Source organism: Limulus polyphemus, unplaced genomic scaffold (assembly GCF_000517525.1).
Source record: "Limulus polyphemus unplaced genomic scaffold, Limulus_polyphemus-2.1.2 Scaffold3363, whole genome shotgun sequence".
NCBI classification, from domain to species: domain Eukaryota; kingdom Metazoa; phylum Arthropoda; class Merostomata; order Xiphosura; family Limulidae; genus Limulus; species Limulus polyphemus.
In genome coordinates, this window is record NW_013668973.1 from 30,338 (window position 1) to 45,379 (window position 15,042).

Here is a 15,042-nt window from a genome sequence, read left to right on the forward strand (position 1 = left end):
ATTCAAAATAAATACTCAATATATTCATGGACAAAACTTTATTTTATTTTATTAAAAGAACTTCACTAAGAAATATAACTTTTTGTATGTGAAAGACTTGTAATATTAACTGAAAGATTGCTAAGTTTCGTGAAGATATACCCAATATATATAGAAAGTTATAAGTACTAAATTGATGTCAACTTTAAACGAGTACAGAAGGTCACATGACTCGGTCAAATCAACCGACCCCGTGTTGGAAGATTTAATGAGGATCAGAGAGGCACCCAAGTAAGACTGTAGTGTGTAAATCTGGGAGGGGATGAATAAAGGAGTAGGTATGGAGAAACAGGCAAGACTAGTGTAGTGAAGGAACAGGAATATAGGACTGTAAGAGAAGACGCCTGGAGTACAGAAGGGTGGCAAAATGTCCAACAAAGAGTAAACCACATGGAAGATCTGAAGGTGCAGAGGCTTCTCTGTTGACAGAATAAAGACAGGCCAAGAGAGGTAGCTTACCAACAAGAAGGAAGCTCCCAGCAAATAATATAAATGAGCGTAGAAGTGTATAGTTAGCACCCAAAAACAAAAGGCCCTGTAAGATGAGCAACAAGGATGGTTGGGACACAAAGGCCATGGAAGGGAGTTTTCATGCTATAGCTTCTAATATGTTCTATGCATCGTCACAAAATCTCACAAGCTTTCAGTAAACATTATAAGTCTTTTGAATATAAAAAACCAGAATTTTTAACAGGTATTTTTACTAAACATTTCTCTCTGAATCTTTGGAGTCAAAGTGTTGACTGTTCTGAGTGCAAAGTGACTTTCATGTTAAGATTAAAAATACTTTTCTTGATCTAATAATTGCCAAATTTCATTTGTATATCTCTGAAACCTCCTAAATAAATTCCAAACATTTTTTTTCAGTACAATTTTATATTTTATCTGTTATTTTCCCTCTTCCCATGATCCAGGGTCAGACAGTTTGACCAACCTTGTAACCACCATAAATAAAATATGAAATAAATTTAAATACTCTTTTTTTTCTCTCTAGAATGACTTTAAATTGTAACACTGTTTGTTTGTTTGAAGTTTAACCTTTCCAGATCGGTCATGGGTGAAAAGACATGCATCGCATTTGTTGATTCACAGTAAAAATTTTACTGAACTACTATTTCATGAATTCATGTCAGTAAGTTTAGTATCAAACTGTAGATTATAATTCAAATTTCAGTATCATACATTATAAAATTTCTTAATTTAAAAGTAAATATTAAAAAACAGTTAAACATTCATTTTTGTGTGTCACGTGGTATGATGAATGCAGCACTGCTCAAATTAGAAGTTTGTGATGTCAAGATATCAAGTCTATAGTTTTGTACGAATTAGGAACTCAAATTACCAATATTGACAAGTTATAATATAAAATAATAAGTATTCACATAATGTCATTATTTTTTAAATATAGTACAATCTAAAAAGAATTTATATATAAAATTAATTTCAATGACCAAAATTTGAAACTTACAATACATGTACTTGATAAACATCTTATTATAAATGTGTAAAAACAAACAAACAAAAAACATACGCAATTGTTGTATAGTTTAGTTATTTATATTAATACAAGCTAAATGTACAAAGTTCTCTTTTGCAATTACATGTACAATTTCTGTCAACATCTTAAATATGGATTAGTTATTTACATTATCAAAACTTCTAATAGTAGATTATGAAAAGCCAAATTTGTTCTTTAAATCACCATTTGAAAAATGTTTAAACTAAATGAAATATATACAAGTAATTTAACAAACCAAAAATGTTATGAAATATCACTATGTCAATATTTCAGTTATTTACATTATCAAAACTTCTAATAGTAGATTATGAAAAGCCAAATTTGTTCTTTAAATCACCATTTGAAAAATGTTTAAACTAAATGAAATATATACAAGTAATTTAACAAACCAAAAATGTTATGAAATATCACTATGTCAATATTTCAGTAATTTCCTGTATCCGTACAAGACAAAATACAGTAAAATTGGAACAAAGTCTTAGCAAGTCATTATCAAGTCTAAGCATTGAAAATCATTTGTTAGCAATGGCATCAAGTCAGAGACACATTACCAAACATAATGAACTAAGTGATACTACACTTAATAGTACTGTGTAAGTATTTGGATAACATTGTTATAGACTGATACTTTAAGAAACTGTTTATTCCAAAAAAATATATAATGGTACAGTTCTCATCAAGCATGTTTTAAAAAAAAAGTTTCAACTTCTATCTTGGGCAAACAAAATTGTGGAATATATACAAAAATACAGAAGCAACAAAAAATAAATTATTCACTAAGGATTATTAGCAAAATTATTATAGAATGAAAACACAATAACCTTTTATATCAATTTATTATATAAAAAGAAAGCTCCTCAGAGAAAACCTGGGTGACCCAAGAGTTTTATGCAAATAAAGTCTACAGGTGGACAAAGTTCAAGGGCCAAGCTCTAAATGAACCAAAACTGAGGGTAATTACAGAAACAACTGATCTACAGGTCCCATAATGGATGGCCTCCTTGGAGGAGAGATGCAAGGAAGTGGCCACACAACAAGCAACTTCCAAAAAAACTACAACAAGAAGGTCATGTGCCAAATGAAGTTCTCCAAGATAAAAGTGAGGGAGTCTAATTCGTAAAATAAACCATCCTGATGAAATAAATCCTACAGGCACAGAGAGGAATTGGGCAACAGTTGGAGAAGAAAACAAGGCAACATGAAGAACAGATAAGGGTAACCTTTCCCAGTAAAGTTGTTGGGGTTGCAATGCAGATCTCACGAAGGAAAGAGTAAATGGGACAGCAAGCTCATAAGGTGAGTAAGAAAAAAAACAAAGATACGTAGATTGAGGATAAAATAGTCAAACAAGGAGAAGAAAAATATCCCTAATCTTGGAGAAAGATTCAAAGGATAGGAGCACTAGAAAACAGGAAGAATTACAACCTCATGATTATTAACAGAAAAGTATGATTTAATATTTACAAGAAATTTCAAGAAACCAGAACAAAAGAATTAAAAACTCCACCTAAGTTCCAATCCATCAAAGCATGACAAAGGGGTAACAATGTGAAACCGAGGGAAAAACCAGGTAAAGGTATTAAAATATGCTAGCTGATCATTGGTTTATGAATATGATAGTGGCTCAATCATGTGAAGACATATGGCTATTTTGCATAAAAAAAGTTTCACGCAAAATGATATCGTATTATTACAAGTTAGAGGTGGAGAAATTATGTCTATTTCTTGGCAAGAATTAGAAATCAATAAACAGACTTGACCATCCTATGAACTACAAATCAACCAAAATGACAAAAATAAAATAAAGAAAATAATTTTTGAAAGTTTTATTATTAAAAGGGTACCAAACATAAACACCTCTTAAGCTCACTTCAAGATTAACTGTTTCATGACCATATGTTCTCACAGAAATTCATAATTGGGTATCACCCAAGCTGTGTGGGTAACTTTCTTCTCAAAAGACTGTGTAGGACTGTAGAAGACACACAAAAGTGTTAAAAACTAGTTTCCTAGTCTTTGTGCTTATAGTTTATTCCAAAAGTGTGGTTTATTTTTTTCATTAATATAGCTAATCTGCAGAGTATTGTGTATTTTACACTACAGGAATCACTGCATGAGAGTAACTAAACTTAATTATATTTACAGGACATTTACAGAGCTCACAATAAAAAAAAACAGGAAAAATGGTATTTAAAATTAAATAATTTTATGAAAGTGATTAATTGGGAAGTATTGATGTCATATGATAAAACACCCAAATACATCCCTAGTTTATTTAAGTATAGAAATCCTTCAGAGCAATTTAATCATCTGAAATAACATATTTAATGATCTACCACTTCATAAGACTAGAACAGACTTAGCAAGTGTTTGTACTGTTATTACTGTTTCAATGGTCTACAAGACTTAGTATCATTTAAATGTAAGGACCTTCTTGAAAATACAAACAGAGCACATATAATTTAGGACTTGAATTTAGATATATTCTAACTTAAGAAAATTAAGGTTTATGTTACATTACACCTTAAACTCAAAAGCAAAATTATTGTGAATAACAGGATTAGCATGTAGCCATCATTACATTACAGGTATTTAGTTTTTATTCATGTTTCCTTACTTTACAAGTTTAAAATTTTAATTGCCTTTATAACAATAAAAAATACAAATAAAAAAACAAGAAATTTGGTACTTATGTCTGGCTTCTTTGTTTTTATCTCTCAGATCCTGACAAAACGTAACCTCTATAACAGTGGTAGTAGTATATAGTATGATTTTTATTTTTTCAAATATGCAACTAAGAACATAAAATATTAATATGAAAAAAAATACAATGATCTAAAACTATTATGATTTAACTGGCTTTCTACCTAAGCTATAAGTGGTTAAATTAATCTCTTACTATTATGAGAATAAGCTAACCTTATACAGAAATCAATAAAATGAGAAATTTAGATTAAACTCAGGACATCAAATGTGGATAGTAATAATATCTAAAATGAACAATTTTAAGCAAACAAATCACTTGATACAGAAAAGTGAAGACTGAGAATGTATCTAAATATTTATTTTTGAAATTAAAATTTATATTAAAATTTTATTTAATAACTAAGTTTTGATGCCAAGTTTATTGAGATACAATGATAATAAGGTACTTTAATTAAATTTTGAATGTAACTGTAAAATGTTGTTACATGCACACTTTGATCCCCACATGTGCACATAGGGTTAATCTCATGCAAATAAAATAAAATAAAATTTTAACTTTTTGCAGCATGTTATTTTCACCTCAAGATAAATAGATGCCTCATTGTAGTTCATTTCCCAGGTCTTTACAAGATCCTCATGGTTATGTTCTTCTAAAGGTGCTTGAAGCTCTCTATATTTTAATGATCCATCATCATCATCAAAATACGTGCTTATTCGATTTGGAAAATCTAACACAGATACAATTGAATCTGAAAAAAAAAAGCAATTTGGAAAATCTAACACAAATACAATTGAATCTGAAAACAAAAGCATCTTAATACATTTTAACAATTAATCTTAAAAAGTTCAACTGCTTGAAACTCTGTGTACCATAATGGCACATCATCAATTAAATGGCTCATAAATGCTGATAATAAAATAATACGCAAAGTTTGTAAAGTGCATAATGTAACCTTAATGCACATGGATCATCTTGAAAAAATAGAAATGGTCTCGTACTTCAAAATGAATTTTGATGTTGAATATTCGAAGGTACTATACTGTTTACAGTATTCAAAATAAGTGGTTTCCAGTTGTCTTAGACAATAAATATTATTGCCAGACAACTCGTGCACTAATCAGATGTCCGTATTACACGTGCGACATGACTCAATCCCATGACAGTCTAGGCATCTTGTCCATATTGACATGTTCAGAGTACTATATAAAGTATGAGTAATATGTTTATATGCACCTTTTTCTAGTTTCCATGCAAATGTGATCATTAAGACAACACACTCTGTTTACCAATATATTTTCGTTATGTCTTGCAAACCTGTCACAACTTAGGACAAATAACAGATCCACCACTCAAAAGATTTTGATAATGCCACATTTTTATCTGACATTTACATTTCATAGTGACTGTAGTTAAGATCATCCAATTTCTAAAAAAATTAATAAGTGATGACATATTAAAATAATAATAATAATATATACCAGAAATTGTGTGAATAGTGAGTTCAAAGCAGTTTTTTTTAAATCAAAATTTTCTGATGGATGGAGAGAAGGGTACTTCCACTAAAACAATGCCTAACAAAACAATAACATTCAAAGTAAAACTTTGAGTATGTAGCCCTTAGAAAATTACAATCTCTGGTTATCTGATGTGGTAACCACATAATTACAGGTTTAATAGACCACCACCTGATGTAGAATAGAACAGAGAAGCAAACTGCAGGCAACCTTTCATATATGCTTCACACTTCTCAAATGTTTTTGTTCATTCACAAGTATTCAGCAAGCATGCAATAATCTAATAGATATATAACTACGTATGTGAGTGGCACACATTTTACATAAAAACTTTAAACTTTTCTTAAAAACTGGGACAAGTCAGCATTCTAAAGCATTCATCAGCATTTTTGGAACTCATGGACAACAGGTTCAAGACCAGGATGCTTGGTCACCCTAATTATACATCATGATTTATATTTCCTAATGAAGTTCCTCAAAAAAATCACAATTTTCTATCAATCCATGAGCTTTCCAGTGGGATATTTGATTTAGAACAATGTAATACCAAGTTTGTAATTTTGATTAGTCAACAAAGTTTTTCAATTAAATGTGGACAACCATAATTGGCTCATAGGTTGTCAGCTGGATAAACAATTCAGCATGTAAGTCTTATTCTGAACACTGGTTTAGATAACATAAATTTGGAACAATAGTAAAATACTTAGTTATGAAATTTAGGTTTTTTTTTCTGGGAGTAATTATTTGTAAGACATGAGGTTCAGGGGGGGGGGCTACTTATATTCTGGAAAAACAACAACATTCTTTTAAAGTTTTAAATTGTCCACGATGTTGTGGTATGACACGTTGTATACTGATAATTTTTTTCTTTCGTAAACTGTAGTTAATTGAAATCAGCAAATGTTTTCTAATGGTCAGCAGGGCTGGAGTTGAGGGGGAGCAAACCAGAGCATTGTTTCTGTTTTAAGAAATTATTGTGAAAATTCTCCTGTTGTAGAATGTCCAAGGATATATGTAAATTTAAAAATAAGCTATCACAATTTTACCAAGTCATATTATTTATGCAGGCCTACTTTGCAACATGTCATTCTTATACATTTCAGTTACTTTTCTGTGTCAACATACATTGTGATTTCATTGAACAATCAAAATAAGAGACTGTCGTTGACCTTCTTCATTTTTCTAAAATGTCAAAAGCTTTTGGAAAGGTATGTATTATAATCATATTCAGGTTACAATGTACACATATACTATATAAACTGAAGTTTTGCATAAGTTACAGTTTAATTTTCTACCACGGTAACAATTTGGTAAAACTGAATATCTCCACACCATCTTTGCACAAGATAATGTTATACTACCTTTCATTTACCTTAGGAGTAAAACCAAATTTATCACTCCTTTTCTCTCATATTCAATTGCCATTCAATCATTTAGTTCACCTTCTCACTTCAATTATGAAAAATTTCCACTTAAACCAGTATGAAAACATTTTAAATATTCCATGGCCACCCAAGATCATCCTCCATCTCTGAATGATAACACTTTGATGACAATCATATTCGTAATTCTTCTTTAGTGGTACCATCAAATAATTATGAAATCATATTATTTAAAAGCATCATCAAAGAGAATGAGGTTACTGATTATCTAACATTGTATAATACAATTGGAATACAATGTATTTTTTGACATTCTGTATGATGAAACTAATTTCTATTTGGATGTATTAATATTTACAGGAACTTGGTTAGATAATTCATTAAAAAACTCTATTCAATTTGATGAGTGTGTGTCGATAATGAAACATAAATGTAACAACACAGGAGGTGAATGGATTGCAATTTTTATCCAAAAGCACAAATTAAGGTTTGACCTTGTTTTTAAAAACAATTCAACAGAAATATTTGATGGCCTTTTTATTAAAATATGTCAAAAACAGCCAAAATTAAATTTAGCCCTTGGTGTTGTACACTGTATGCCACTCTATAATAGTATACCAGAATTCACAGTTAATTTAGTCAATATAATCGAAACTATTATCAAGGAAAACATACTGATCACAAGTGACTCTAACACTGACTTGTTTAAGTAAAACAGCCATCAAACAACAACAGATTTTCTAGATCAAATTATGTCTTGTAACATTATTCCCAAAATAACAATATCTACTTGATGAGTTACCCATAGCTCAGTGCCACTAATTGACAAATATAAACAGCATAAGTTAAATTATTGAAGTATATACAGTAAAAGAGTAATATTTTATGAGTTTGTTATGTTCTTTCTCATTTCTGTTTTTAAGTGAATGTGAATTACCCAAGTATCACCTTACCAATACTAGGCTTACCCTTAGTACTTTATATTTGTATCTAGGCCTCTATTATTTAAGTTTTTTTTTTTTTTCATATTTATTTACTGATAGTAAAATATTATTGAAAGTAGGTATACTTTTGCCAAATATTTCTTTCATATTCTAGGAAAATGTCAATACCAAAGAAAAGGTAATTACAAACTGGCATATCAAAATTCTTCAAGCCAATAATATCTATTAATATGGAACTACCAGGACAACATTTCAACAGTGAACATGAAACCCCACCAAATTTTGATTATTTTGCATTGACTTTGAAAGTTTCTAAATATGAAAAAAAAAAACAGAACTTAATGAAGGTGCATCATGTTCACAGGACAAGCATATGGAGCAGGAGAAGCAAAACCATCATGTGACCATGACAAGAATTAGATGTCCTTCACATGAACATCTTTCATGATAGCCTTGTAGTTGGCTTGCAATCTTTTCCCAAATGCTGAATAAGAAAAATATTTGCCTCAAAAGTTCAGCAATATCCTTGGTAGACTTCATCAGGCAGAGAAATAGGATGTACCACTTCTCAAGAGGTAGGGAACTTTATTGGCCATTCAGAAAAACATGTGCATTTAGCACAAGAGTGGGTGACTGTGTCAGTTTAATCATACATAGACACCATGAAAAAACAAATAAGATCTCTCATGAAAGAAATCTTTGAACACAAAGAAAGTAGAGCAAATATCAAGGCTGAATAAATCAAGAAACAGGCTCATAAAGAGAAAACTGAGAAAGGAGTTAGTTGCATGAATGAACTTTCATTAGAAAGCACCGATGCTGTGTACAGCCTATAAAGTTACAAAGAATGGTCATCCTTACTCTGACTATCTCTTTGAAATTGAAGTTCAAGAACTAATTAGACTGTGTATTGGTAGAACCCTATACAGCTCATTCAGCTATCATGAAATTTGCAATCACATTGCAAAAGATATGAAGAAAAACTTATTTCAAATATTTTAGACATAGGTTTGAAAATTTCAGTTCTTGTTGATGAGTCAACAATTGTCAATCAACATGCTGTATCAATCATATACATTTGGTATGTTGTTGAATGTCAACCTGTAACATTCTTCCTGGATTTGGTTGAACTGGAAAAGTCAGATGATGAATCTATATAGATATCCACACTGACAGCACATCTTCAGTAAGGATGTATTACAGCACAGACTGGTTTGTTTCACTGACAATGGTTGTTCTATAATGTTAGGTAAAAATTCAGGTGTAGCTCTGAGGCTGACAAAGGACTTTCCAATCTTTTGGTCTGGCATTGTTTAGCACATAGGCTTGAACTAGCTGTGGGTAATATTGTCCAAGAGGTACATGGTTTGGATTACTTCAAATGTTTTTTTTTTTGACATGTTGTACAGCATATATCACTCTCTCCAAAAAGCAGAAGGGAACTAAATCAGTGTTGTGCTGATCTTGATAATAACTTTTTGTCTGTAGGAAAGATTCTGGGTAACATAATGTCTCTCATACACTGCCCTTCAGCAGCACTGTGATTAGGCATCTAAAGACAAAGACTGGCCCATACATATAAGAAAGACATTTGAAGGTCTTGCATCAAGAATGAAAGAAGCAAACTTTGTTCAAAATTTGGGTTATAGATGATGCTTTGAGAAAGCTCTTGTCATTATTTTTGGATCTTCAAAATAGATCTATCCCAGTGCATCAAGATTAAAATTTAATCAGTTGCCACAAGTCTGGATATTCATTTCAATGGTTCAATGTCCTGGCTGTTTTGCAAAGGAGGCCATGCTGGCAGATGTGACCATGAACTTCAAAAATACAGAATTTGAAACAAGCAACAAATGTGATGTTCAGATTAATGATGGATATGTAATAAAAATCCTGGCTTTTAATTTAGAAAAGCTACTAATGTGCAATTATGGGCATTCTTCCACAGAAATTAACAAATTCATGGATGCTCTAGAAATTTTAGAACCATCATCATTCATGGCCAGCTGATTGCCCCCTTGCTTATGGCACAGATAAGCTTAAAATTCTCTGTGACACTTTCTTCCTTGACTTCTCTGAAGCTGCACTTGAGCTTCAAGCTTATATTGATCAGTGTCATATTGAAGGTTTACATAAAAGTCCTCCAGACAGAATAAAGGAAGTGATCAATGCTGTTTCTGCAATAGCTGTCTCTAAAGCTGCATGCAAACATTGGTTTAAAAAAATGAACACAACACTGAACTACTTGAGATCATTCCTAAAAGTGCCCAACCTGTCTTCTCTGGTATGTATCAAATCTGTGGTGCCATCATTCGGTCTTTATGATCCTGGGCCTAACACCAAAAACACTGTAAAGTGGATGACATGAAGGCTAGAACTGTAGAATCCCAAAAAATACATGCAAAAGTCATACGAAAACTTATGGAAATTTTTTAAGTATAAATAGTATATGAAATCTGTTCACATTAATTTTTTTAACATTGTAATATGAGTTCATTTATCTTTCACTGATATTATATTCAATAATTTGATCAAAAATATATATATATATATTTTTCTAATACTGGTTGATTAATGATCTCTAAGAAATTGTTATTACTTATGTAATATAATGTGTGGGTGTGTAGGGGGGGGGGTAATATATATAAGTGTAATTTAATACAGTTAAAATCTATATAAAATGTGTTAAAATACCCAAAATTTATTACTTAAACCATGTCCAAAATACTGACTTCAAATGATGAAACTATATACCTATGATTCTAATTACATTTTTATTTTCTGTGGGAGCATACCCAATATACATCTCCAAGAGAAGATCTAAGATGGACCACTTAACTTGATCTTATGTGCATATACTCATAATTTTAAGTAAATATTCAATTTCATTGTTACTGTTTAACTAAACATAAAAACACACTTACTATTAAAATATGAAAATGAACAATAAAGCATAACAGAATAGTAATCTAGTTTTTGAAGACTCTGATAGGTCAATAGCTCAGAATGCATCTAAAACCATAAACCTTCAGGGGGTCTTTGGCAGCTCCAAGACCACCCACCACATAGGGGCTATGAAACTAAGATCAACTTGATAAATTTACACAACTCAAGCCCTGTTGCTCATGCTGTGAACATGAAAGAAACTTATCAAAGCATGCAGATTATACTTGAGGCCATTAATATGATCACCACAGGTGGAATATATGTGGTGATCTAAAAGTTATTGCACTCCTACTATGCCTTCAGAGTGGATATTTCACACATTGATGCTTTTTTGTGCCTCTGAAACAGCTGAAATGATAAAAATCATTTCAAAAAGAAGGAAAGGCCAATGAGAGAGAATTATATACCAGGGAAACAGAATAACGAGTATTAACCTTTAGTGAATCCTCAAAATGTGTTTCTGCCCCTACTTCATATTAAACTGGGACTTATGAAGAATTATATAAAAGGAATGAACAAAGATGGTAATGGTTTCAGTTATCTGTCTGACAAATTTCCAAAAATCGGTGAAGCAAAAATGAAAGGAGGTATCTTTGCTGGGACACAGATTCGAGAAATGGTGATTTTGAAACAGTACTCACTCAGAAAGAACTTTCTGCCTGGAAAACATTCATATTGGTTGTCAAAAATGTCTTAAGAATCACAGAGATGAAAACTATTTTGCGATGATTGATGATATGCTTGAGAACTACAGGAAAATGAGGTATAGGATGACACAGTCAGGAAGGGTTCCCGAGAAAAGAGCTATAAACGAATCAGCTCTAAACAGTCATTTTAACATTACATCTATGGAGATAAGTAACTGAAGGCATTGTTTCTTACCTGTGAATGATGTACAAGTGTTTTATTTACGTACTGATAAATTAAACGTAAATTACTCATTATATCATCATCATCACTGGAAAAAAGCAAATTTTTATTAGCCTTCAATCTGTTTGGTTACAGAGCCATCAAATAAAAAATCAAACCCCTCCTGTTAGATCCTCTTTTCAGGATTTGTCAATACATGTAGTTCTCTCTTATGTTTACATTTGTTATAACCAATAGCAGGCAAGATTTTTGTCAACCAAATGACATATTATATTACTTTATTTCTGTACAGAGATTTGTAGATTGTTTCCTAAGAAAACATTTTTTTTCTCACAGGAATGATACTGTGTAGGTGGATGACATTTTTAACAGTTCATATTGATCACTAGAAACACCAGAAAAATTGTGATACTTATGGAACATTGTCTCCTTTTTCCATGATATTATTCTTTGTTGCATTATTTTACTAAATAAAAATTATTTAGTGCACTACTACTGCCATTAGTATGAAAAAGTATTGTTCAGAGAGTAATGGATTTTCATAATTTTTTTTCTTTCTTGTGAAAAAAATAATCTCACAAGGAGACATGAGCTTTATAATAAATCAGCTTAAAGTGGGGTGGCACTTATTGGGGTCTTACAGTATAACCTCATTATACTCATTGCTATTTTAAACTGGTACTGCTATTATGTATTGTTTTTGAACATTCTTAAATGCAATTTACAATGAATAAATAGTTATTAAAGAAAAAGTTATTTCCAAGATATATAAGAATATTTTGAATAAATTTATCACAATTCAAAAACTAGAGCCAGTAGAGGTGATCACTAACTTTCAACATGACTTTTACAATCAGCATCCTCAAGTTACTCGGAAACAATTGCATTTTTTCTTGTTGCAGAGAAATTTTTTTTGTTGTGCAACAGTGTTATTCCAGCAAAGAGATTGAATATGGAAGGAGCTGCTGTCAGCAACAGCTGAGGCCAGCACCCTACAGATGTTTAAAATGAGAACTAAGGATTTTCTTGAGAAATTAATGAGTGGGTTTAAATTTTTTACTTTCCTCAAGGATTGAAGGACAGCATGAAATCACCAACAGATTTCTTGCATTCTATGTTATAATAATACACGGCTATAGACACCCAAAAAGTACAAATGAGCACAGCAAGACTATCAGTATCATTTTAAACTATACTTTTGAAAAAATCTTAAAACACAACTTTTTTTAGATGAAGTGCACAATTAAATAAGTTTTATTATGTTAAACTGCATTTTTTTGAAGAAAATCTTTTAACAAAATACAAAAACTGTTTTTAAACTTAAGACTGTTAAGATGAAGTACACAATTTGAGAAGTTTACAACTAAGCAAGTTTCTATTGTAAGTTACATTTTATTTGAAATATTAAAGAAAAATAATGGATTTACTCTTGCAAATACCCAAACTATCATTTTAATTTATACTCTGATGCAAAATCAAGGTTTTTGTGCTCCAGCTTTCAGTTTTATCATATGCCCAGTGACAAGATGAACATACTAGATTGTCGATCCAAGTCATTGAGTGTAAACTGTAACTCGAGTGCAAGGTAAACCTAGGCAGTATTTTATGCCACACTTTAAAAAAAAAACAAAAAAACTTATAAGGTTAAGTGTTATTAGTATTACATAATTTTCACTATACCAATTATCATGTAATTTGTAAATTGTAGCGTTTAACTTTAAGGTGGCCCATACATGGTTAACGAATCACGAGATATAACTGTAAACAAATATCGATTCGATTTCTAAAAATTGAGAAATAAAACAATGACGCAAAATTCCTACCGTCTGAAAATATTTGAGCGGGAGGTTGATGTATATCTAACTCTGACCCTTGTCTTATAAGTTTTTCTTTCTGCTCTTCGTGAAGTTCTTTTTCGAAACCAACAGACTGAGAAACATGTTCGAAATTTCTTTCCGAACATACGTCGTCATTTCCACATTCTGCCATATTTAATCGAAAGTAAGTACCTCAAGATAAGAACGTTAATAATATTAACATAATACTTTACTTATCTCGTGACTGTTCCAGTATTTTCACAGAACATTTTCTTGATCTTAGCACTGTGCATAGAATTTAAATATTCTGAACTATGTCCTGAAGTTACTAAATTCTATTCAAAACACTTTTCTTTAAATAAATTTCGAGCATTTTCTCTGTTTTGCCACAATTTTTATCATCAAATATCTACAAAAAAAATTAAGAAAGCTAGTGAAAAATTACTACAATACTATCGGTTATTTCACTTTCAGCCCTAACTAATGTTTCAATAAAAATGTATTAATTCAAAAATAAAATATGTTATATATGGGATTACAAATACTCCCCCCCCTTTCCCCCTGTCCTCTTTCTGTGGCTCAGTGATACGTCTAAAGGCTTATAACACTAAAAACCGGGTTTTGATATCCGTAGTGGGCATAGCTCATATAGCCCGTTGTAGTTTTGGGCTTAATAACAAACATACACAGACACTGCAATACAGTAATTCATTTTAGGACTAGTAGCAAATGTGATCTTATATACCAACACCTCAACTTTTTCTTTGTACAAGAACAAAACAAAAAACGCTTCGATCAAAATATATGTATTCGTAAATAAAACAACATATTATCAATGGGATTTCAAATCAATAAATAGAAAAGTGCCAAAATTGTATTTTTGGGGAGTTCCAAAACTGATGCTGGCCCAACAATAGTTATAACATATCTCGACAGATTTAACATACTGGATGTTAGTGAAATTGCCCTCAAATGTTTTAATTTGTCTCTCTGTTTCTGCACGTAGCATCTGTAAAAGTAGAGCATCAAGTTGAAAGGGAATGATAAATGAATGAATGATGCCTAATATAAATCCACAATCTGACGCAAAACTTTCATGTACGGATTATTTGTAGCTGGGAAAGAACAAGCATATTTGTATGTATAGGATTGAGCAACTAGAAAATTTACGAGGAAATTTTACAATTGCTTCAGGTTTTTATCAGTTAAAAATGCATTAAACAGAATTTTAAAGTATTGTTACGTCTCGGTTTGTTAATTGATTTCCCGTAAATTCGTTCCGACGAAACTTTAGCAACACAAGT

General features: G+C 31.1%; 1 protein-coding gene across 1 annotated transcript in view; it reads right to left on the reverse strand.

Moving 5' to 3' along the window:
- Positions 1-14,158, reverse strand: part of LOC106469225 (two pore calcium channel protein 1-like) — a gene marked incomplete at its 3' end in the record, with an annotated part of 44,387 nt that extends 30,229 nt beyond the window's left edge. Inside the window, exons 1-2 of the mRNA XM_022397677.1 lie at positions 13,745-14,158; positions 4,844-5,013 (exon numbers count right to left, since the gene is read on the reverse strand). Coding sequence (XP_022253385.1) covers positions 4,844-5,013; positions 13,745-13,910 — 336 coding nt within the window. The remainder of the gene's footprint in view (positions 1-4,843; positions 5,014-13,744) is intronic.
- Positions 14,159-15,042: the final 884 nt, after the last annotated feature.